Raw genomic sequence first — 25,168 nt, 5'->3', positions numbered from 1 at the left:
GCAAATGAACTCCCTACTCGCTGGCGGAGGCTGCTGTTTTTCCTCTGGCGGTCCTGTCTCTTCAGTTACCGGTTCTTACAGCATGCACTCTGTTGCATTGCCGTGATTCTGGGGCTCTGTTCCACTTTGACTGCCAGATCCGTCAGCAGTTCTTCCTTATATCACGGCAACCGGCTGCCTCCGGCCCAAGTTGAAGGTCAAACCTTGTAAGCCTGGTGGCAAGGATGTATAGATGAGCCTAGATGTCTCACCTCTCTGTGCTTCTCACTTTGCATGACTTTGCAGGCATAACCTTAAGAACAGTGGGCAGGCTAAGCTAAGTGACTCAGGAGCAAGGGTGAGGCCCTTATTTCTTGTGAATGTCTTGTCAATGCCTTCCTTTATAACATTATGATAAAGGTTGGAAATGTATGATGTGGGGCTTCCTTGGGGGGGGGGGGGGGACAACCTGCTCCAAAGAGAAATACACTCAAATCTTTCAAATGAAAATGCTGGAATTTCAATCCCAAGCAAAGTACACAGGAGTAGACAGTGGTGCATCATGCTGTTACATGATTTGCAAGCAGTCGGATGAGTTCATGTAGTTGGCTACACTGGGCATTGTATAGAACATTTAAACATCAACTGCAAATGAGCTATTGGGCCTCTTGATATAACAATATACATACATGTTTTTTTTTCTTTAGAATTGTATTTAAGACTTTGATTTGCTGTCTGACAAAGATGGCTGGCATGAAAATGCAGTTGTAAATGTTTGTATTAACTTATTACTGAGCAGAAGTCAATGGTCTGTTACAGTATGTCAATGAAAGCTCATCAGTCATTCTCATCCGCTGTTCAAATTGTGGCCAGATTTCTGCTTAAGTCAAATCACATCAGTTGCAGTTTTATTCCCAAATTAAGACAGACATGCATAGGTCGAGTAAATAAAATGAGATGGAAAATGAAAAAAAAAAAAAAAAATCTGCGATAAAAGTTGCTGGCCGAGCAGGACAATGGGAGAAGTTGTGCAGTTCAAAAGCACCGACTTTGAATTTTTTCAAAAAAAAAAAAAAAATTATTTTAATTTGTTGCATTATGCAATGTTTTTTTTGGCAGGTTTAATGTGGTAGTCTGGTATTGTACTAACTATTGTGATTTTTTGAGCCCGTTTGTTTATTAGAATACTTGAATAAAAAAGGTCGGCTTCCGCCATTGCTATGCTTGGAACGTGGATACAAGAGTAAGCAGTTATACCACTACCCGTTTTAAACAACGGAAGAAATTTTTAGTTCCAGTCAAAACTTCCCCGATTAGTACGATACGAAACTGACAATAAGGGAAGAAAATGCCCTCTCGCTAATGCACAGTTCCTAAAATAAGTGACTTGTACGAGAGCAAACTTTGCGACTTAAAGTCTTGTCTACGTTGGGCCTGGGTGTTCAGGTAAGTGCACCTGTATAAAATAGATAATGGTCAACAAGACACGCGGAAACAAGACGATACAAGACTCGTTATCAGCTTACGGCTTGGAGAAAAAGCATGCCATCTCCAGATACTGTAAGATTAGTTTCCTATCAGGCTTATTAGGGAACGAACTATGTTATGTTTAAAAATTATAGTCAAAGCAGCGCCAGCTTGCTACCTAGCTAATGATGGTAAAATGTTAGGGGTAGCCTACTACAGAGTACAGTCAGTAAGAAGTCATTTCTGTGACGTGTTTGCTGGCTCTTCTAACGGGCTAATTGACTTGTTTCGAAAAAAATACGAATAACTGTCCAACTTTGTAGCGGTAGATTTGTTGCTTTAACATACTTACGAACAAAATGAGGCACCGTAGATAGGCGCCTGTATTCTAAGCCTAACATCGGCTGCAAGTTTTTAATGGTCGACCTGTTTACATAAAAATTATAATAAATAAATACCGTCTACATTAGTGGAAACATTTTCGCTTGTCAAAATAGCTGAATACAATAAAATGTACTGTGTTTTAGTTTATAGATGTGTATAGATTGATCCCATACTCTAACGGCCAAGGTAATGCCCAAATGTATGTCATTGGTCATATGATTATATTGGATTTTATCAAAACTTAAGCATTAAACCAAACTAACCAAAACTAAACCTTTGGTGTTGCAAAATAATGTTGGGCTTGATTTTTGGCTTACAGTATTTGACCAATGCCTCATTTGGTCTCCATTAATCAATTTTGCAGTTTGCACTGATTCTGTGACTAACCTAATATTAATTGCATTTTTAGTCTAAATTTATCTTTTTTTCCCCCTCAGGCGTAAATTTTGGAGCCAGAAAGCAGATTTTCTTTTGAATGGCAGGCATCTTCCAATGCTATGGACATTTTCCATCAGCCCTTGAATATTTCCACTACTAGGATTAAAAGTGAGTGTATGTTCTATTCCCAGAGTTCCTTTTCTATAGTGACTAGCCTGATACAGTGGGAATGTAAAAGGCCACTGTTAGAAAGTAGCTTAAGTTAATGTCCCCCTGTCTGCCTCATAATGCTGATGCTACCATACCCATACATATAATAACCCTCACTCTCTATCCCTGCTACGTATACCTAATTATAACATACCACACAAACCTACTATGCTGTAAAGAACTATAATATGCCTGAGTCCTTTTTGTAAGACAAGGCTAAGAAATCTACTCTCACTCACAATCTGTGGTTTGTTCACATGGTATTGTAGTAAGTGGCTTAACTGGTTTTTGTGGAATAACGAAAAAAAAAAAGAATTGAACAGGAGGCTGGGAAGGAGGGGGTAACCGAAGCTGTCAGGATCACTTTGAGGGCTTCCACTTTTGTTTTCATTCTGTGCTCCATATCCTTCCAAATATTGCTTTTACTGTTTGTAGGCGATGATGACATCACTCATCAGTCTGCTGTCATGAGGCGGTCTATCCAGATTATTGGGCGCGTCTGTCACTGTCAGCCGGCAACGGTGTTGTGAATTCTTTGCTGGCACTTCAAGGCTCCTGTCGGGAAGGTAAGGTTGAAAGGTTCTGCAAACAACACAATAGACCCAAGAAAAAGGTCTGAATTGTGTACTCTCAGACCGCTGTGGAATATGACACTCAATTTTGCCAAAGGAAGCAGAGCTGGGGGAGCAACTGGAACCGAACTGGTTTTGGAGCACAGCTTAATCGCTCAAGGCTGACTGTTGACAAGATGTTTGATCGTAACGGTATAAGCACATGTTTAGTTTGCACTCTTTAAATTAAGTGACAGAGCAGTTCCTTTGATTTTCGGCTTTACCCCTAGACTACCGTTACTTGTTCCCTCTGACGACCGGATGGCAACATAGTAACACAATATCCATTTTGGTATCATGCTCTCTACGTTTCTATGTTTGGTGGCAGTGTTTTTCTCTTTGACAGCAGTGCCTTTGTTTTATATCAGCCTTGGTATTCCAGAATGTGATCCTGAAGGAAATATTGATTAATCTCATATAAAAGTAGCAGTGCCTGTTTCCATTATTTTTTGGATTGAAAATAAATGGGTGGATTTTTTTCATTTCATTGAGTCTTCAACTTTAAAGTATTAGTCTTACCACATACAGTTTATTTGACAGTGTCTTATATTGATAACAGCATTATTGGATTGTGCTTTAACTTCAGTGTTGGCATCATTTATAAACCTAGTCAGCAATGGATAACAGGCAGCGATTGCCTTAAAGTATATTGCAGGGATATAAGGACTTTGAGATGGCTATCTCTACAAATTATAGTGAGTAATTTGAGATTGTAATCTATGAGCAGTGTTTTTGGCATCGTCAGCTCATCATTATGATTACAGTCTGTGCAGGAAAGAGAGGGAATGCTCACAGTGATGGCATAATGGGACAATGTGAAAACATTTTACAGCTCAGAATATCTAGAAACTGACAAGATCTTTTTTGTTGAGGAAGTATGAGATACTATTGAGGAAGTACTTTATAAAGGGACACACCGTTCGAGCAGGTTTAAGAACTCCCACGGAATGGAAACGGCCAAATATTCGCTCATCACTGGAGTTGTTTGAAAGACATTAAATAAACCCATCCTATGCATTCACCAAGGTTAACAACCCTACTGTTTTGATAAGTGCCAGAGGAGAAGAAATCCCCTTAGGGCTAATGAGAGCCCAGCCTTCTCAAAATGGCAAATTGCGATATCATGTCAAGGCAATGGTTATCGGAGAGCACAGGAAGTGGAAGCCTGAGCATTAAGAACATCTTCTCATTGGTTTCTGCAACACAGGGATTGAACAAAAAGTGTTAAATCTGTAGTTATTGACATTGTGATAGTTGATTTCTCCTCAGATGCGCTTATCCCGGGGCAACATGTGTACTTAACATTTTGGATGATGTTTACATATTTTGCCTGGGTGTTTGGCTGAAGTGATTCAGCGGTGCACAACAGTGGTGTAACCTCCTGGTCCATACCGTTCTGCCTCCCTGAGCAATTTAATTATACGCTCGCAAGTGACGTCTGATTCCCCCTCAGACGTGAATGTGCTGCGTTCATATTGGAACAATTCAAACCATTTATGTGTGGTTAACGTCATGCTTTTCGTGCATCCCTGGCAAAATGAAATGCCTTCACACTTTGAGGATGAACAATGCCAGTGACGTGTGAAATTACTTGAGGACATCGACGGGCCAGCCCGGGGGGGCCAATAAATGGAAAGGTGGGTGCTATTATGTGAAGAGAACAAAGGAAATGAGGTGGGGTTTATGGTTGGTAGTGGAATATGTTGCTCGTGTTGCCCTCAGCATTTTCCTACCATAAACGTGCATTGCCTCTGTTGACCTCTGGGACACTGCATATTTCCCCACATATGAGCACATCTTCTCCATGCCTGGTGTGGTGAGCCATTAAGTACTGTAGCATACTTTTATTATCACACTGTCATAAAATATAGTGGTAGTCGAATGTGGTATAGAAATGGTCTATTTACTGACATACTGGCAGGCTGTTTAAACAAAACATAAATTATGGCAATGTGCATTTTGTTTTAAATAAAAACAGTAAACTAACAGTGTACTGGTATGTAAATAGTGTAGACCTGCCATGTTTTACGTTATTCCATGGTGATATGAGATTTTTAAATAATCACATCCCAGGTCCCTGTCCCTGGAATATCTTTAGTGATTTTCTCTGATTTTTAGATGAGTGTAATCCAATGGATTACCCTGAAAATAAAAAAATAAAATAAAATATTTTGTTTTGCTTTTTATTTTGATAACTATATCCAATTTCACCTCAGTACTGGCAAAATATGTGTATCGCTCAGAAGTGACGCTCCGGCTAGCTGTAAGCAAATCTGCACCCACCATTTTCATAGAGACCTGTTTGAGTTTTTCTGGCAGGCCTCTTGTGTCAGCCAACCAAAACTCCATTCTATTAGCAGGTGCCAATTATTTGCCTTGACAGCATACTGAAAACCAGCAAAAACAATCTTTCTTTTTCATTAACGACATTCTTTTGAAAAAGCAAAACGGAACAGAATTTGCCATGACGGCTTGATAGCTATAATGGAAATCTCACCTGCTGCCATTTCCACAAGTTCATGGGGCCTGTTGTGCAAAATGGACGTTTTGCTGCATGTTTGTTTTTCATTTCATGAGAAAACATGAATAACAGAGTTTACCAGATGTGCACATCCTTTTGAGAATTATTGTGTGCCTGGGATCTATTGAAATTTGTTTCGGAATCCCATACACAAAACATTGCAAGTGTACTTGTACTTGTGATTTAAAAAAAAAATTGCAAAAGGCAGTTTAAACCTTGAACACAGGAAATTAGATTACAGTTTTCAAATTAATGTTTTTTCTATCTCAATTAGATCCGCATAACATGAGTAACAGTAGTGTTATATTAATTTGTTGCATATTGTGTCATAATAATAATAATATTAATAATAAACTCAGAATCATGGGACATACAGGCTAATATGGCAAAAGTGTGAGATGTTGGAGAGGGGTATGGTGATTACTCAAAGAATAGTCTGAAGAGATGAGATGAGACTAGTCTGAGAGATGAGATTTCACATCTACTGTATGTGATTTTGTTTTAAAATAATTTATCTGTTGTAACCTTTGTGTGTGTGTGTGTGTGTATGAGAGAGAGAGTGTGGGTGTTCATCTTCTAGCAGTAGGTATGTGACGTAATTTACCCCAGAATATGTCTGATACTGCTACCCTGGAGGACCTACACATACTCAGTTAATCATCAGATTTGGCGCTGAAGTTGAAATGCCACAAAAATATCCTCTTGGCACTTTAAAATAATTTTCAGAAAGAAAATGATTTGTTAAAACTGCATTACAGTCAACAACCAGGAACAAAATGAATAACACAATCACAGTTATTATAAGTGGCAGCAGTGTTATGATATTATTAGTAGCATGTTGAAGATACAAATTGCTTTTTTTGTTTCACAATGTTTCACAGTCCTCAGGCACAGAAGAGTAATGGTTATGAACCATAGGATGTGCATGTTGGAAATCCAGTTGGAAATCCAGGTTGCTTTGATGAAAAGCAGGAGGTCATGGTCTCAAACTGCTTGTCAAATACATCTTGCTTGCAACAAACAATAATACCTCACCACTGCCCCCTAGAGGAGACTAAAGTTGGTGGCTACATTAGGCCACCACTCTCTGGACCTTGAGAGGACTGACCAGGAAGAAAATGTTGTTCTACAGGGGCAAATGAATCCAACTCTCAGTGAGCACCAGGAGTTTGGACAAAACTATTCATATCTATACTGATGCAAATACTAAACATTGAACGAACATTAGATATCTTTGCATATTGTAAACATTTGCAGACATGACGCATGTATATAGTTGCTTTATAATGATTATGGTTTATTTGTTAAGATCATTTTGAATTTGAAATAGAAATAGAAAACCATGTAGAAATATTTAGCACATTTCTTTTGTATTTAATGAGAAAAAAATGGATTTAATTAACTTTGAATACTCTTTGGAGTGGGACATATTGCATTTGTAATTATAAATCCCTGCTTTTAAAATGGTGTTCTGTCATAGAATTTCTTTGCCTTTACAGTCAAATACTAACCAAAATGTGATAACCAAATAAAATGGTTGCTCTGGGTAAGAGCGTCTGCTAAATGATGTAATGTAATGTGATTTTTCTAAAACAAGTCTGATGTCTTGTTACCTTACCCCTTCCTGCACTGCTGCAAAAAGCAGAGAGCCAATGTACAAAGTGTGGTCAAATTCATTGTTCAAAGAAAAGAATCAAACAGATAAATTGACAAGTAATTAGGTAATTTATTGTCAAGGAAGGCGGCAAGAATGGGGACAAAACATTTACATTTACAGTCACTGCTTGTAAGGACAGTCACTACTTTGGCCTTGAACAAAATTTTGAGCGAAATTTCTTTCTCATGAAGACATGAATGTCAGACGATCTATGTGGAAGCAAGAAACCAAAGGCCAAGATAAGAAATGTTCCATAGACAGAAAGCGAAGGACAGAGCCTTGTATGAAGGACTTGTGAAACGTTCAGAAAGACTACAGGTGCAACTGCTGCTGAAGGTGGTGGTCAGTGGCAGGAATGTGCTGTACCCTTGACCTCCTTTAATCGCAGAAGCGGACTTTTGACTAGCATTCTTCATTGCGGTACTTATGTTTGGTAAGAAACCACACAAGTGTATTTAAAAAAATTTGGGACTCTGTATGTGCCAATGCATACGTGCTGTGACTCCTGTTTTCGCAAGCTCACCTGCTGCCTTTACACTCTCACACAAAGCTGAAGTGAGCAGAATCCGGGCGGGCACTGTCGCCGTGGAAATGTTCTGTTGTTTTGGCAGCGTCTCTCCTTGCCCAAGGTAGTCATGGCGCTCACCTGCTCAGATGATCACAGGCCTTCGAATGTGGAGCAGCCCCGGCAGGCCAAGGGTTAAAGTACAGCGTGTTCTTCCTGAAAGCCTGTTGGCTTTCAAGTTTTTTTTTTTAAACTCCTCTTTCTTCTTTTTGTCGAGGCTCTTGTTTGGTATGTGTGTGCCTGGAGCAAGCTAGTGTCCCGGGGCTAGAGAACGTCTCCAGCAGAGGCTTCTCTCTCTCTCACTCTCTCTCTCCTGCCTTCTCTGTGTTATATCCTTTCTTGTTATCTGGCAACAGAATACTATTAAAATCCAACGACTCCACCGTGTCTGCTCGCCTGTCGCCTCCTACAGCCCTTTTGCACGCAGCCCTCAAACCATACCGGCGCTGATCCTGGCTGCATCTGGCTGAGAGTAAAGCAGGGGAGCCAGGCCAGCCAGGAGGCGGACTTAACCCCATCCTTGCCATCGCTGCGGGGAGTTTGCAACTTTTTATCTCTTTGCATGTTACTATGTGTCACCTCAGATTTCTGTTTCAGCCCCCCTTATTGTTGGCAGCACTCTCAAAATTGAGATCACCAGGATTTAGCCTACCTAACTTAGGTAGCCTGCTTAGTTATCAACGCCATTTACTGATTTTACCACACACAGCTTTCTTAACTTCATTTTCTACTGTGTTGTATATGTCCGTCATTTAAAGCTTCTGCTTTCTACATAGCAAAAGTGATAAGGAATATTGGTGTGAAACCTTATTTTAAAAAAAAATGGACAGTTGTTAATTCATCGGGATATTGCATTTTCAAACCTGTTGTACCGCAGTAGAAAATGACCCAGCTACAGTTTCTCTTAATAGGCTAATGACAAATGTGTGTTGAAGCTACACACTTTCTTACTAATGGCAGTTATTTCACACTGTAATTTGTACTAATTTGAAGTTACGCATAGCAGGTAATGCATGATTGGATTGTAATATTTCGCAACAAAGAATACATTTAATACTGCAGCAAAAACACCTTGCATTTTAAAGATGACTGAGCAATCTGATATATTTAGGCCAACAGAAAAATTCAGCTGACACATTGAAAGCGCACACACACTGAGTTAAGTTCTAAGTAATTTATTCACTCACTGACAGAATAATGATAAGGTCTATAGTTACAGTTTCTGGAATTTTTTTTTTTTTTTTTTTTAGAATCAAGCACCACAGTGAAATCTTTGTCTTTGAATAGCAATGTGTATTTAGTGGTTTGATATTTTATACAAAACAAAAGTTCTATTTACAGATTTAAACATTTTGTACAAAATATATAAATAATGACCTGAGTGTAGCACGTACTGGTTTCTACCTACATGGGTTTCTACCATGGGTTATAAAGGTAGGCCACCTGTGAATTTTGGAATACATGTTTTTTTTTCTTTTATATCTATCAGTTTAATTTAGACCTTTCATTTGAACAGTAGGGAAAAACATATCATTAAAATGTGACATTTATAAAACAACCATCATTAATAATTTAAGAAAAACACTCTTATACTTTAAATAGTACAAGTGGCAGGCCTAGTGAAATTACCCTCATGTAAACATAGCATATACTCTGACATCAACAGTCCTTAAATTTTTATTTGACATATGCTGAATGTGTCATATAACAAATTATTGCCACCCACACAGATATAGTGTGATGCAAATATTGCATAATGTAAGATTACAATGTGTTAATGAAACTATATCTATGAAAGCGTCAATAACTGATATTTACTATGCTAGCTATGACACATTGAAACATATTGCCAAAATAAATGTCATATATTTTGTATTTTAACGTATGTTTACATATATCGTGTTTAGTAAATGCATTTAAGGCATGGATAGAAACTGATGTTTCAAGTGGTGCGGTTTTCCATAATCTTAAATCACGTTTCCCAACGTTGGAAACAAAACTAAAATATTTTCGTGAATTTGCGTAGTCCCGATCTTAGCTTTTCCTGGAGTTGGTTGACTGAGTAAAATACGTTAATGACAAATTTGAACGTCCATTCCCTTAAAAAGACATATACATATTTAAACCAGTCTTTGATATTAATATACAGCCCCCACGCTCTGCGGCGGAGGAGTATGATGTACGGAACCGGGATGTTGTAAGTGTGATCCTTGCTGGTACCAGTGATTGCTGTAATCTTCCATATAAGGCGGCGAAGAACTGAGGGGTGCCTGCGGGAGCTGGCCCCTGCTGGCGGGGTTGGTGTGAGAATTATTGTCCCAGACGGCCGGGGATGGCGGCGAGTTGCAGGCCATAGAGTCGCTGGCGTTGGGGCTGTGGTCCAGCGGTACCTCTCCGTTCTTGTACAGCTTCTTGAACTTGGACCGCCGGTTCTGGAACCAGATCTTAACCTGTTTGTGAGCAAAATTAAACTGTAAGTAATCGTTTGGGTTCAGTATAATTTTGACTGTTTTGACCATGAAACAGCGTTAATTCTTTAGCATGGACCATTTGTCAGTCTGATCGACCAATACGAATTTGCCCGTAATTACAGAACAAGTTAAATGATTGCAAGTACATGTGTTCGTGAAAACTGTAATCAAATACATTTGATGTGGTCTGAAGAAGAAAATTTGCTGTGAGACACCTAAATACAAAAGAAATTATCTGTTTGGATAGTCTCAATCAGAATTGTGCTTTGCACGAGCTCTACAGTACAGCGACGGCTATTCAGAGGACGGAAATTAAAATGTAGCCTACCCAAAGAGGAGACCAATAACCGCAGCAATGAACCGGTTAATTTTGTACTGGTGGATACCATCAGTGAATTATATTACTGTCCAATGAAAAGGTGTAGTATGCTACGATGCATATTATGTATGTCGTGGGATGAGTGTGTGTTGTTTTTTTTTTTCTTTTAAAGTTTGGCCTAGTCGCTCTGCACGTCTAAAATCTCAATATACCTACCCTATCATTGATGTGGCGAGAACCTCTGACAGTATTAATTAATTTACTGAATTATGTTTAGTTCACCTATAGAATGATGTTAACTGAAACGTTATTTCAATACCAAAAACAATTTATCATAAATGTTCCAAAATACCGTAAAATGTTCTTTTAATTTTCATTTTTGTTTTATTTCTATTCATTTTTATTTTATTTGTATTCATAGCATGCTGAATAAATGTGTCAGCCTACCTGTGTTTGCGTCAGACCAAGCTGAGCCGCAAGTTCGGCTCTCTCGGGGAGAGCCAAGTATTGTGCCTTTTGGAACCGCCGTTGCAACGCTGCTAGCTGATAACTGGAATAAATGGTGCGTGGCTTTCGGATTTTTTTCGGCTTTCCATTTACCATTCGGACTTCAGGCTCTGGTTCTTCTTTTACTGGAAATAAAACAAAATACAAGACAGGGTTGATATTTGCTACAAGGTCATGTTTTTACATACAGTATATGTTGAAGAATACTAATATAATACAATTCTCTCTCTCTCTCTCTCTCTCTCTCTCTCTCTCTCTCTATACACACACACACACACACACTCACACACACACACACACACACACACACACACACATATATTCTACATTTTAAAAAAGCCAGACAGTTTCATTAGATCACAAAACAGAACATGGTAAATATTTAAAAAATGTTTTTAGAAAGCCAAGTTCCTCGGTAAATATGCAGCAGTAATATTTTGCAGTGAATACCTGTCGTTTTGTTTTGCTCAGTCGCACATACATGCGCACAGGGCCAACTACAAGCCAAAAACATTGCGTGATTGCGGTAACATTCCGACCAGGTGAATCGACGCACTGTCTAACACGTCTTGACACCTAATGTACTGACGGCCTTCGGGAAATACCGCGGGCCAGATGAAGGCAGACAGAACTCTTTTTAAAATGGATTTCACGACGCTTCAAGATGGCCACAGGTTTGGCACCAGGCAGTAATGAGACTTATTTTCTGCTCATTCGTATTACTATTAGCGACGGTAGTAGTTATAGTAATATATAATTGTAGGCTGTTCATGATTATAAAAATGGTAAAACGCAAGTCGGAAATTAAAGTCATAATAACTTCACTTGAATCAATATTTGCTGCATTTTCTTTTTTCTGTTTTTTTTTTTTCATTTGTTTTATTTGGGAAGTGAAATTATTTTACTTCATAACAAAGCTTTTAACGTTGAGGATTTTTTTTAAACTTTATTATATATAAACTTGCAGGGTTAGCCTATAACTGTTTATTACCTTACGCATTTTTTAAAATTACTGTATAACTTCATGTTTAATCGTCTAAGGGTTGTAATACCGCACTTCCTGCATTAATCCGAAAGATCAAATGCTGTTTAACATGAAGGAATGTGTCTGCTCCTCTTTTAATCTCTCGATATTATAAGTGATGCCCACATTCTTTTCAGTTTCCAATGTCGTGTTTAATATAGGCACCAATATTTTCTTTATAGATCTATCAAATTAGGTAATGGCTTGACATAAAATAGACTGCAGGATCTATAGTCTAAATTCGCAGTTTTCATAAGTTGTCTGCAACTAAAACGTAGTTATAACGACAAATGCAATTTACATATACAGACGGACAATGGGAGATCAGAATTAGAGCTGCATCCCGAAAGAGGTGGTTGCGAATACATTTCAACGCATCTTGAACCATGGAATTTGACAAACAACGCGTTTCCTCCACTCCTGCGGGCTGTTTCTCAGGTCGCTGATTGATGTCGTCTGGAGTGTTCATAGCTTTACTCACTCAGAAACAGCCCGACCTTCACGTTAGTTTGGTGTCATATATATGAGGTGTATCGTTACCGGAAAAAAAATCAAGCGACTATAAGCACTATACAAAACCCGATTTTATGTCATGTTTTCAGCGGTTTGTTTAAAATATTTGTAATGAATATCACTTTCCATACTTACTCGACATTTTGTGAATACATGGGTCCAAAAAAAAAAACGATGACCCGAAATGAGAACGAACATCAAATCCATGAAAACGGCCTATTCCAGTTATGTTATTAGTTACCGTCTTCAGTAGGCTAATAACCTCGCCATAAGAAGAATTGATCTCATGCGCTTTTTTTCCCACTCATAATTTAGGAACACTTTCACCTCACCGTATCCTTGCCGAGGACAGATAAGCATGAAAAATGTTAATTCCCAAAGCAGCTTTCGCAGAATCATAATTTACAGCGAAGAATTTGAATACAGTATACGAAGATCTTAGATTTTAAAGGAATCCACGTGGTTTCGGAGTTCTGAATCTTACCTATGTCCTGAGGGGGTGTCTGCAGATCCCTGTTGTAATGTCCGTATTGTCTGTATGAATGGGAGAAGGGGTATTCTGACTTGGCAGGGTAGGCCCCCGCACCCCCCATCCCATTTAGATTGAACTGGTGATACGGGTAGGGGTTCATGGGCTGCGAGTATGACTGGCCGTGGTAGTATTCGTGCTGGCCGTGCGTCGTCTGTCCACTGTAGTAACCCATATCCGTCGCGGAGGACTCGGGCAGAGTTGGGGAGTCTTTGGTGGCTGGGTGGCAGTTCATGGAGCCAGGGAGCTCGGATAAAATGCTCGATATCTTCTTCTCAAAAGTCGGTCCGCTCATCCTGCGTCGCCCTTCCTTTGGAAGAACAGAACGTCCAAGAAAGAGTTGTCGGAGCCGAACTTGATTGAAATGTAACTTCAGAAATAATAACGCAACAAATGCAAGTGGAATATGCCTGCACGAAGTGTAAATCCTCAGAGACTCTTCTCGTCTAATTCTCTCGACGTTGCTGCTTCCACTGTGGCAGCTCTCAGCCCAGTTTAACTCTTAATTATAGAGCGCTTGGGTGGATGCTATGTTCCTATTGGCTCCAGCAATTTTTTTTTCTCTCCCCGTACTTGCCCCGAAGGCTAAACAGAATCGCCCAGCGCTTTCCCCCTCCCCTCCGCAAAGCATCCACATAAACCTCTCTGGTGCCAGACGTCAGACTCTGAATTTAACTTAACTTTGTGGAATCGTTATTGTTGATGTGTTTTTAATCATTTATAATCCAAACAAAGGTGTTTTACTTAATTTCCGACATGCATGAGTTAGAAATTATCTGGCATCTATTTATTCAATCTTAGATAGAAAACTTTTATGTTCAGAAATTACTAGACAGCCATTGAAGATGCTAAAGAGTGTCCACCTTATTTGTCGTTCAAAAGTGTTAAATTGTCCGAAACAAAGAAGACAAATAAGTATGACACGAAGTTGTGATTTACAAGAAAGTCAAGCAATAAATTCGTAAAGTTCAGGAACCTTATTATCTACACACAGAGGCATAGACAGGGAAAAAGCGGAGTCATTATAATGTTAAAGGTTAAACCAAAAAGGGGGTGATTAATTTATGCGCAACTTTGAACTATTTAATGTTCCTCTGCAGTCGTTCAGCTCTTTGGTTCATAGCTGAATAGCTGCCGACCCATCGCCGTGTGCGCATTTGAATGAAGAAATCTCAGGGCCGCATTTGTTGTTGGAGAGCAGTGGGTGAAAGATTGATTCGATAAGAAAGTAATGTCCGAGGCCGCCTCGGGGAGTTCTCTTCTGTTTTGACCCCACGGTAGCTAGGTGTGGTAGTACCTGAGCTGCAAGCCCCTGTAAACAAAGATCTCACAAGACAATGGTTATTTCAGTAATGTTTTGTGTTTTGTTTCATGAACTGCTCCTGGCAAAGGTAAAGAAGAGATGCATACGAATCCTTTGTCTCTCTAAGCGTATACATTATCCACTTGAGATTAAACATGTACGCAACATGTAAAGGGTGCCCTGGGATATCTGGACCACAGGACCAAGCCTCTAATTTATTCATTTATTTGTAAAATGCATTTGCCTTCGTATAATTCCATCGTGCACCGGCCAGACATTTTATTTTATCCGCTCCATCGGCTATGGAGACAAAACGTATCGCACAGGTTTGTCAGGGAGGTTTATTGGGTTATCTGATGTGTACCAGACCACTAGACAGGTATGCAGATAATCGCCACATTCATTAAGGTTTTGTCAAACACCAAATGACTTCATCAACTGACGTTTTTGCCTGAGGAGAGTGTCAGGCTCAGTTCATCACCAGCGTCACTGTAATTGCATTTTGTCTGCACGCGCCAGCGCAGCTCATACTTCAGCGATTATTGAAATCCTCGCTGAATACCACCTGCACGTAGGGCAACAAACGATAATGCAGATTTCCACGCAGTGCTTCGCCATACTGATATAGACCTTCAAATTGAATTAACCTTTCGGGCAGATGTAATTATAAACCTAGCGTAACTTATGTAGAGTAAATACAAGGTTTGTTTGTTCTGAGTTCCGGACTGCATTTATCAATCTGTGTTGTGCACAATGTAACTTGCACGATACTATAGCGCACCCTGGTGTCAAAAACATTGACATTTTCGTTGTCTTTGAGAAATATAATATCAACGTACGCCTGTGCTTAAAACGTTTCAGGAAAAACAAAACGATGATCATGTCAAATCCTCTTCCTCAATAAATAATTGTTTCACCAACAAATAAATCCCTATGTCGGAAGTCCAAATTACATTTTCATTTGTTCCAAGACGTATTTATTGTTTTAAAAGAGGACAACTCGCAAAGTATGGCCGAACGCCATGCTTGAAATGCAACTTTATGTGCGTTGCTTTTAAATTCGTGGGATTTTACTGCCACCTTGTGGTGTAACAAGGTTTGTGACAGACAGGCCACACATTTACATTTACATTTATTTATTTAGCAGACGCTTTTATCCAAAGCGACTTACAAAAGTGCATACAGTAGGTACAGCGACAGTACGGGGACAGGATGTGTACAGTTCCACAATGAGACAGTTCTCAGCTGAGAGCAAGGTCTGTTTGAGGACGCAGTACTATCAGATTTTTACAATTACAGCCTAAAGGGCAACTAGTACGATATACTTTCGAACGGCAAACTTCAACAACTTCAAACGGCACAATGAGCGTCAGGGTAAAGGCGGCAACAAGAGACAAAATTTAAAAGCAGCGGACAAAATTTAAAAGCACAATTTAAAATTTAAGCAAAATTTAAAATCAAAATTTAAAAGCACACATTCTTCAAAAACAATTTGAAGAATTATTCAGTTAACTGTTTTTTTTTTTACTTTTTTACATCAAATTCTATCCTGACATCACATTTGTATAGACAGAGGTCTGCTACTGCTTTCTTTTCATATTGGTTCAATGCTGTATTCTGCCTTGCTGAACTGATTTCCTCTGGGCACATCTCTGTTGCCTTTAAGATCTAAAAGGCTGTGGTAAAACCATGAGACAAAGGTGTTTATGTTTGGAAAATATGAAGTTGATTAGGGCTTTTCTTCTGGATGTGCAACTAAAGCCATGCCGCCTGTATACTTAATGAGGCTTAGGTCTCTGTTATGAGGTCACTGTTATTGTGCAATCTCAGTATAGATGAAGAACAGCATTGGTGACAAGATGCTCCCTTGCAGAACTCCAGGGTTTAAAATCATTGTGTCTGATTGAGTGCCTTTTATTTTTACCCTTTGGTGTTTTTCATTTCAATCTCTCTGACCCCCAAACCAGATTTGTATTTAAATTCATGTTACATCAGCAATTTAAAAGTAAGTATAGCTGGAGACCAGCAAAAGGAAAAAAAAATTAATAAAATCATAACACATGTTTTGTGTTTGTCCAGATTATGAGATATTTTGTCTAACAGCGTCAGGTAGGTATCCTTTGTCCGCTGTTTTTTCTGCATTTGCAAACTGCAATAGGACAATATTGTCAGCTGCCTGCGCATTGAATTGTTTGCAGACAAACCTTTTCTTGCTCATGCTGATGAGGGAAGTTAAAACAATTGGTCTGAACTCATTCCATGATTTGTAATGCGTTGGCCTAGGAACTGGTAGGATGGCGGACACCTTCTGTGTACATGGAACAAAGGTTACGATTAAAAACAGATTAGACGTACTGTATCCTAATAGTGCGACACATTCTTTCAGGATGCTTTCCTTTAAGATGGCCCATGAACCTTAGACGGGTTAACCTGTAGAAATACAGAGGTAACATACCTTTCCTCATCTGTTACAGCGTATAGTATCATATCCTTGCAAATGGTGTCACACTGCTTGTCATCCTTGTCATACCTGCGTAAAAGTGCATTTGCTAATCTGAGGGAATCTTTGTATTGTAATTTAGATTTCTTCTGTCTGCCCCTCAATGAATTCAAACCTTTCCAAACTTCCCTTGCATTAGCAACTTTAAATACCTCTTCAACACTATTCTTAAATTCTCGTTTGGCAGGCATGATTATACATCTGCTGTCCTCAGCAATTATTAAATTTTTGCACCTTTCTCTACAGTACAGCAATTTTCTTGAGATTTAGGCTTTTTTCAATTTTTGTCGACCTGTATTTTATTTGGAAAGAATTTGACATTTGATGAGTTCACTGCTAAGTTCCATTAGCTGTGTCTACTTGTATGCGTCTCGCTTTGGCAAAAAGCTCTTTGTCTGCGTTGTCTGCAGACAAAGCTTTGTCAGACAAAGCTGAATGAGTTGATAGTCAGATGTTAGAGGTTCTTGTCTTCAATGGATTCATGATCCACTAGCAGGGCAAGGAAGTAATCCAACATGACTTCCTCCCTTGGGTGAATCACGATGCCTTCAATGTGTTTGAAACAAGAGGTCTGCAAGTTTGTCTTGCAATAGAGTTATTCATGTCATAAAGATTTTAAAGCTTCATTCCTGTGAAGTAAGGTTGGTGCCTGTGCATGACAAATGTGAAAATGTACAATAACATGAACTCATGTAGCGCTGGAAAACAGCTTCCTCCATACAGTATGTAAATTAGTGGGATATAAAATAACATGAGGTAGATTCACTGTGCAGGGTATTGTGCTGTACTATTTGCTGGTATATTAGCAAATTCTACCTACTTTTCATAATTTTATCATTTAAAGAGGACAAATTATTACCCAAAAAGACTTTTTGGGTACAGTGTATATGTCTGACCAGGAGGGGGCGCTATGCAACTATGTCTGGCTAAGATAAACTCAAACAGGCTGCTGTCCCTTAGAGGCATCTTTTCAAAACAGAACCTGTATTTCTGTGAGCCATTCAAGGGGACAGGGTCATGCATGCTTTCAGCTGAACATTGTGCCATTTACAGCTTTAGGCAGAAGTACAGTTGTGGGTTTATAAAGTCACCTCATACAAAATTTGGTCAAATTTCAACAGACAGAAACTTTTTTTGACTGAGAGCTCTCTAAAGGCTATCTCACAAATGCAATCAATATTTTAATATCTATTGATGAATGACTAAGTGTCTGGTGATTATGCCAATAAAGACTTTTCAAAACATCAATCAAAACAACATTTGCTGCTTTGCGACTAAATTTGTTCAGTTAAAATGCACTTACAAAGTATATACAACCTCCATCTGTTGGTAATGGCAAGTAAAACATCTTTGGTTAGTCATATTGTTAGTTAATGTTAGTATTAATAATGTTAGTTTGCCAGCAGCTACACTTCTTAACATCCTTAAATAATGCAAACTATAAGTGTTTGAATGGAATTTTCTCAGCCTGACAGCCTTGGCCTCCCCTAAATAAGACATTTGGTAATATTTAATTTTGATTTGCACTAAACATCAACACCGTATTTTCATTACTTATGATGCAGTTGTTGATTTATCTTTTATTTTAGACCTTTCTATGGATAAAAAAGTCAACTATGTAAGTCACTTTCCATTTGTAAGCAGACATTTCATGTGTTGAATTAAGCCATACTACCACTCAGCCCCTTGCTTGTATGCTGATTGTTAAGAGAAGACAGCATAAAATGTCTTGTTATTGGTTTGACGTTTACCCCAGATCAAAACTCCCATTATAATGTTTCCCTCTTCTTAACTAGCTTAGTTCTTTGGTAGATTTACATTATACAGCATGGGTATTCATTCATGGTGACATCAGTTATACCTGGTACTCATTGTTTAATCTCATGTTTATATTGATGCTCATAAATTCTTAGCATTGAAAGAAACACTTAAGTACATCAGATTCTACGAATAATATACAGGTTCTCTTAGGATTAAGGATATTCAAGAAAGCAGTTGTGGGGCTGTGACAATGGTGGGACCACAGGGATAGAGATTTGGGAGTAGGCACATGAGAAAGTCTGAAGAATCACTGGTTGGGTAACATTAATTAGTATTCATAGGGGTTGTAAGGCCCACGGTCTAAGAAGAACAGTAAGAATCTTTTGGAGAAAAAAATAACTATAAGCATTAAATATACACTCCCACAGCAATATAAGAAACAGAGGATGTACAAGAGGGGCCACTTGAAAAGGCAGGAACTTAGGTGGATAGGAAAGTAAGTAGGTGTTCATTCAATGAAGACTCTGCCAAAATAAGAAGATGGGGGAGAGGTATACTTGCAATGAGCTGCATTGCACCAGTATATACCTTGTGAGTGCCTCTCCTGGGTTGTTAACAGGAGTATTAATTATTAATTAATTGGTTGCTAGTGAAGTCATTGAGGTGGTGGTGCTGAGCTGTCCCATAGTTTTAACTGGACAGCCATCACCTTAGACCTCTGCTTGGGTGCTGTGTCCCATGGACTGTTCACTCTGCCACAAACACCCACCTCCACTTCAAGACAAGTGCAGTAAAGAGAAGGCATTAGCATAACCACCAGCTTGAAGCACCAGCTGAGGAGCTGCAGGACCAGGAAACAACAGATAAAAACAGCATTGGAATTATTGACAGTTTCCATCCAGTGCAGTGGTGTGGAGCCAGCGACCAGTCACCCTGGGAGATTGTATGAAAGGATAGCCATACAGGCCTTCGCAATATTAGCTTACCATCAGTCTAGGTAGGCCTATTGTGAAGTACACTGACAGCACCATCAAAAGCAAGCAGCTCCAGGGCCAGCACTCAGCAGGTGACCACTTTCAGAGCTGTGAGAGTTCCACCTCAATAAAGGTGACTTTGGCTGTGTCTTCACCATCATCTCTGTGAAGGGACTAGTTAATATAGATTAAAACCACTATTATATCTTGTTAACCCCAAAAATACCTTCACTGTGTTCTACTAGTAGGACGTGTTATGTACAGCCTCCACCTTCTTGTGCTAGAGCTTTGGTAAAACTACAGGTGATAGTGAGCCTCATGTATTAGGCCTCACTTTATGCCTGACTGTATTTTTTGATTGTTTGCTGCCCCCAAATCTTGGTGCATTAAACTTTTACAGGCTATGCAAGGAAAGTGTCATAAAAGGAATTACAGTTCGCCTTCACCAGCACAGTTTGTACTAAATGTAACCAATTACTTACTGATGATCTGAATATATTAATCTACACCGTGTTCTTTCTTGCAAGAATAGGTTTGCTTAGCATACATATTTTTAATTTCCAGTCAAAGTATTCTTACTTCCATTTGACCTGAAGACCTCTTTGGATTATTACTGTTGTTGTAAATATAATAATAAAACAAAATAAACTTATCACTTTAATCTTCCTAAGTTTTGTGCCCTTTTGTCTGAAGCATTCATTTTTTGGGTTGTCATTTTTCATTCAAGGATTCAAGTGAACTTCAATATCATGGAAGTACACCACTGTCTATCACACACATAGTCATGGACAGTCATGTTATGTGGGCGTGTGGCTGGCTGGCTGCAGTACTGCTTACTGTTTGTGTCGGTAGATCATTTCCAGATGAAGCTTTTCACAGCATGCCAGGTGAACTCCCAGAAGTAACTTTAAATTCTTTTGAGCGTTTATGTTTGAAAGCTGACATAGTTTTCAAACATAACAGTGCTGGTGAGAACTACCTCATGGGAGGACCGTGTTTATAGATATAATAATTTTTATGGTGTCATCATGCGCACTTGGTTTATATTTATGGTGACATGAGGTCTATTCAGTTTCAAATGTAGTCAAATCTTTGCCAGTACATGGATACTTGAATATTTGAATTAATCTTGTGGCCTGTGGACACCAGGCCCAGCAGTAGTGAGTGCATGAAAGTCTTGATGTAACATTGGCCAAGTACAGAGCTGAGGTGCTGAGCTGAGCTAATGAACTCTCATATTCATTTCTCATCTTTTTCTTGATCTTATGTTTGCTTAAAACACAGTGTTTTTGGTTGGTGGCATTTATATTAGAAGAGGGACCAAATGCATACAAGACAATCTAGTTTGCAATGACAGCTTTTTCAAGATGATTCATTTAAGATTATAGAGTATAAGAACATCTGAATACATTACGGGTTTGCAATAGGCAATGCCTTTTTTAACACCTTCAGAGAAAACAGAAACTGTGACCTTTGAAATGTTAATAACAGTTTTACTGCACTGGATCACTTATTTTCAGATTTTCTTTCCAGTTTGCCATGTGAAGTAGTAATGATATGATTCTTATGAATCCATGTTAGGTGTTTGCCAAAGAAAGGACAAACTATATCTTATCGTAAACCTGCAATTACAGGATTACAAGGGTTTGGTTAAACGGCATGATCTCATGTTACTCTGAAAACATAACTGAAGGCTGTTTCCCTCCATGTGAGTAATTCCTGCTGTAATCCAGGCATTTTTCAGTCTCAATGTGTGCAGGTCTTCAACGGACAAATATGAAGACATGTACAACTGCACCCAATGGCTACAATGATGATTGTTCCATTTGATAGGAACACCATTTGACACAAAGAGGAAATTGACTTACCTAATTCAGTTAATTTTTTTTTTTTTTTTTTTTGGGGGGGGGGGGTCATATTGTTCAACACACACCTTAAACCAGAATTAATCAGGAAATGTATACCAATCTGACGATATGATATGAGGTATGAACACTCCTCAAATAAAATTACTTTCACATTTTATCCTAATGATACTTTTTCCCAATACTACCTTTGCCGTGTATCATTCATTTCTTTTGAAATGAAACATGCTGAACAGGCTTTGCCCTTTTTTCTCCGCTCTGTAACCTCCATACAGGCAGCCACTCCATACACTTCCCACAAGCTGTATACGTGTATGAACAGCTGAAATTGTGCATCAGTTGTCTGATCCATGTGCCAAGAACATTTAGATCCTGAAGGGTTTATTTGGGTGACGCTACAGGCTGTGTGGATCCGATTTCATCTGGCAGTATAATCATGGAAGGTAACGTGTGAATGTCCTGGGTCGTGCAGACTGACAGAGGGCTCAGACCCCAAGGGAATCTGAAAGGCGGATGAAAGGAAATAAGGTTCAGTTTAGCAGAGTCTCTCTCCCCCTTCTCAGCCTACTCTCAATGTCTGGACTAGCACTTATAGTGATCAAATTCAGACTGGCCTGCTATATAGTGGAAGATTTTTTTCCTTTATGTTTCTACCATTTGTTGAACCTGTTTTGAGCTGGTAATGCAACCTGGCTGCAGTTTTCTGAGGGTTGACCTACAGAAAGTTTACAAAGAGGAATAAAGCACAGTCATTTGCCTTTTATTTAATGGCATCATGTCAAGGATGGAAATGTCATGTATGTGTACACACACACTCAACAATGTATATGTGTGTACATGTATAAAGTCTTCAGAGTCTCGAAAACCCACAGTACCAAAATCTTTCCCTTCACAATCTCTGACCACTCCCCTTAAAGTTAGACATCCACCACCACTAGGTGGCATCTCTGCACATAACTCTTGCAGGACAAAGAATTTACCCTGTTCATTGAATGGAACTTTACAAGCATTGAACAGTTCTCATGAACTAACCCACCCTATGGGCAGTTCTCAGCAAAGAGAAAAAAGAAGCTGTATATATAACAAAGAAAAAGCAATTAAAAGGGCTTGAAACCTATACAGTACTCATATCACCCAAGATAACCACAATAATCCACTTCACACAAAAAGCGTAGTGTTGTTCATCTGCAGCCAGAAATTCCAAACTACACAAGACAAGTCCTATTTGAATTATAAAAGCAGAAAGGGCAAACACTAGCTAAGGGTTTGAAAATCGCATCAACAAAAATGCTATCAATGCAATTGCAGATAAACAAATAACCCTTTTGAAATAAATGATAAATAACAAAAAATATTCATGTCACTCTGTCCAAATGTCTATACACTGGACAACTCATGTGACCTTAATGAGATTATAAAATTTACAATATACAACAGTCTTCCCAAACTTTCCACAGAAGCAGCCTTGGCTGTGGAGCTTCCATTCCCTCTCAATGAACTTCACCAAGCACTGGCCCTCATGCTAACTGGTAGTTTCCCTTGATCTGGATAGATTCCCAGCAGAATTTTACAAAACATCCCCATTATTCTAAGACTTCGTCATATCAGCCTTCACTTTCCCACCACACATGAACACAGCTTTAATCACTCAGATTCTGAAAAAGGTAAATCACTCTGCTCCAGGTACCCACCCTTATTTATTATTTAGTGTGTTATTAAGATTATTTTTAAAGCCCTTGCTCATTGGCTTGAATCAGTAATACACAAAATAAATAAACCGAGGCCAGACTGCTGTAATTGGACACTGCCCACCAGAAGATCTTTCTACATAATATGTGGCATAATTCAATAATAATAGTAGAGCATTTGTAATCAGCAACAGCACGGTATCCAAACCCTTCCCACTGGCCCATAGTGGAAGGCAAGGTTGCCCACATCTGTTTGCATCATTCATAGTTACTTGTCTGTGCTAAAAAAGGAAATAAATAAAACAGGGCATTTATATAGATTTCAAATAATCAAATGATCAGCGTGGATCCTGGTACCCCTTGGCTACTGCATACTTTCAAACCATTATAAGGCCTGCCTTACATCCTAGCGCCCCAATCTCATCATAAGACTTTTCCTCTTTGGCGTCCCTGTTGTGAAGTGAAGTACCTGTAACTATCAGACCTACAGAGAGGCTTACCTTCCTTCTTACGCAATCAAAAAACACACCTGTTCAGACTTTACCTTGGTTCCCAGAGAGTGGACATGCATAACATCCACCATCTGAGCACTTGATCATCAGATTAATTGTGACATAGTTTAGTTTAGCTCTTGGAGTTAGAATTAGCCATTGTAAGAGTAGTACTGTAAATACAAGTTAATGTTGCTCTTATGAGTCATTGCTTGGCACCATCTAAACACTTTTACTTAAGCTAATGTTGCTTTTTTAGATGATCTTTGGGCTCTACATTCATTCAGTATGATGTAATTATGTTGCTCTTAAGGATAACAGCTAGGATAACTCCATGTTTTTAAACACTCTTTATCAACTTAATGACTGTTTGTTGTAATTCATGCTGTTTCAGTTCCCGTGCTACTGCTGTGTTTGTTTCTGCTATTATGCTACTATGTATTTAATACATACCAACTGTGAATTTCACTTCTTCTCTGTTCTCTGAAACACAGAATAGGTGTGAAACCTTTGTCTGCATATAGGTCTGTACAGGAAACCTTGTCTGTCTGGCCCACTACTGCATTTGTTTATTGAGCTGTGTGAAACTGGCCTACTGTGAAACTGTCCCCAGAACATACTTGACCTTCTTGACAAGTCCAATTGCTTTGACTAGCTAGTGATAACCTCAGTCTAATCACGCATCACAATAGGAATTTGTATGAGTGAGTGTATCAGAAAATGAGAGAGAGAGAGAGATGGCAAAACACTGCTGTGTCAATCTTACCATTTTAAAGGAAATTTTTTAATTTTCATTCTTTCAAAAAAAAAAAAAACTGAGTTTAACAAAGACCACTAATAAGAATTCCAACATCTGAGCTGCTACTCCACTTAGCTCGAGACACTGAAAAGTATTTTTGAAGAATGTGCATTGATAAAATTTCAGCCCAGCTTCAATGATAAGGGGGTTTTCTGATGTCTGATTGTCAAACAACCAGTACCCTTCCCTTTCAAGGCCAGGCCTGTGCTGTGTAGAATGAAGCATTAGGCAGAGACCATAGAATGTGGTTATTGTCCCAGGTGGATTGAGAGATTTCCCAGCTAGCAATCAGTAGCATGACTATGCACTTGTATGCTTAACCTTATTGTGTTCATTGTTTATAATATTGCTTCAGACATACCGACATTGAACTATGTTGAAGATGCATACCTGCACCACTCTTAATTGCTTATCCACCTATTACCAAATGCTTGTAAATGAGTTTGCAATCTATTCAAAATAGAAACTCCTGCACCCCTTCCTTGTGTGGATTTTTATAAATCCCTTGCAAACTGCTATTCCCCTGTCAGTTCCTGAATGACCTCTCGGTGTTTCTGTAATGATAACATGACGCCGGTCAAACTTTGAGAACCTGATATGTGTGCTTTGCTCTGTGCGCCTCTGTGAAGACTGCTGGCTAAAGGCTGTGAGA

General features: G+C 38.9%; 1 protein-coding gene across 1 annotated transcript; it reads right to left on the bottom strand.

Moving 5' to 3' along the window:
- Nucleotides 1-9,037: 9,037 nt before the first annotated feature.
- LOC118794737 (homeobox protein Dlx3b-like) lies at nucleotides 9,038-13,596 on the bottom strand. The gene is made up of 3 exons (XM_036552998.1): nucleotides 13,091-13,596; nucleotides 11,010-11,194; nucleotides 9,038-10,222 (listed from the first exon to the last, which is right to left on the bottom strand). The coding sequence occupies exons 1-3, from the start codon at nucleotides 13,428-13,430 to the stop codon at nucleotides 9,911-9,913; spliced, it is 837 nt and encodes a 278-aa protein (XP_036408891.1). The 5' UTR covers nucleotides 13,431-13,596; the 3' UTR covers nucleotides 9,038-9,910.
- Between the last annotated feature and the right edge of the window lie 11,572 nt (nucleotides 13,597-25,168).

The sequence above is a fragment of the Megalops cyprinoides genome, chromosome 19 (assembly GCF_013368585.1).
Source record: "Megalops cyprinoides isolate fMegCyp1 chromosome 19, fMegCyp1.pri, whole genome shotgun sequence".
NCBI classification, from domain to species: Eukaryota; Metazoa; Chordata; class Actinopteri; order Elopiformes; family Megalopidae; genus Megalops; species Megalops cyprinoides.
Note: the sequence above shows the minus strand (reverse complement) of the source record. Positions and strands in the feature narration are given on the sequence as shown.

Coding starts and splice junctions, on each gene's coding strand:
- LOC118794737 (XM_036552998.1), bottom strand. CDS start 13,430: ATGAGCGGACCGACTTTTGAGAAGAAGATATCGAGCATTTTATCCGAG. Junction 11,195..13,090: donor GACACCCCCTCAGGACATAG/GTAAGATTCAGA, acceptor TTTTATTTCCAG/TAAAAGAAGAACCAGAGCCT. Junction 10,223..11,009: donor TTGGTCTGACGCAAACACAG/GTAGGCTGACAC, acceptor GCTCACAAACAG/GTTAAGATCTGGTTCCAGAA.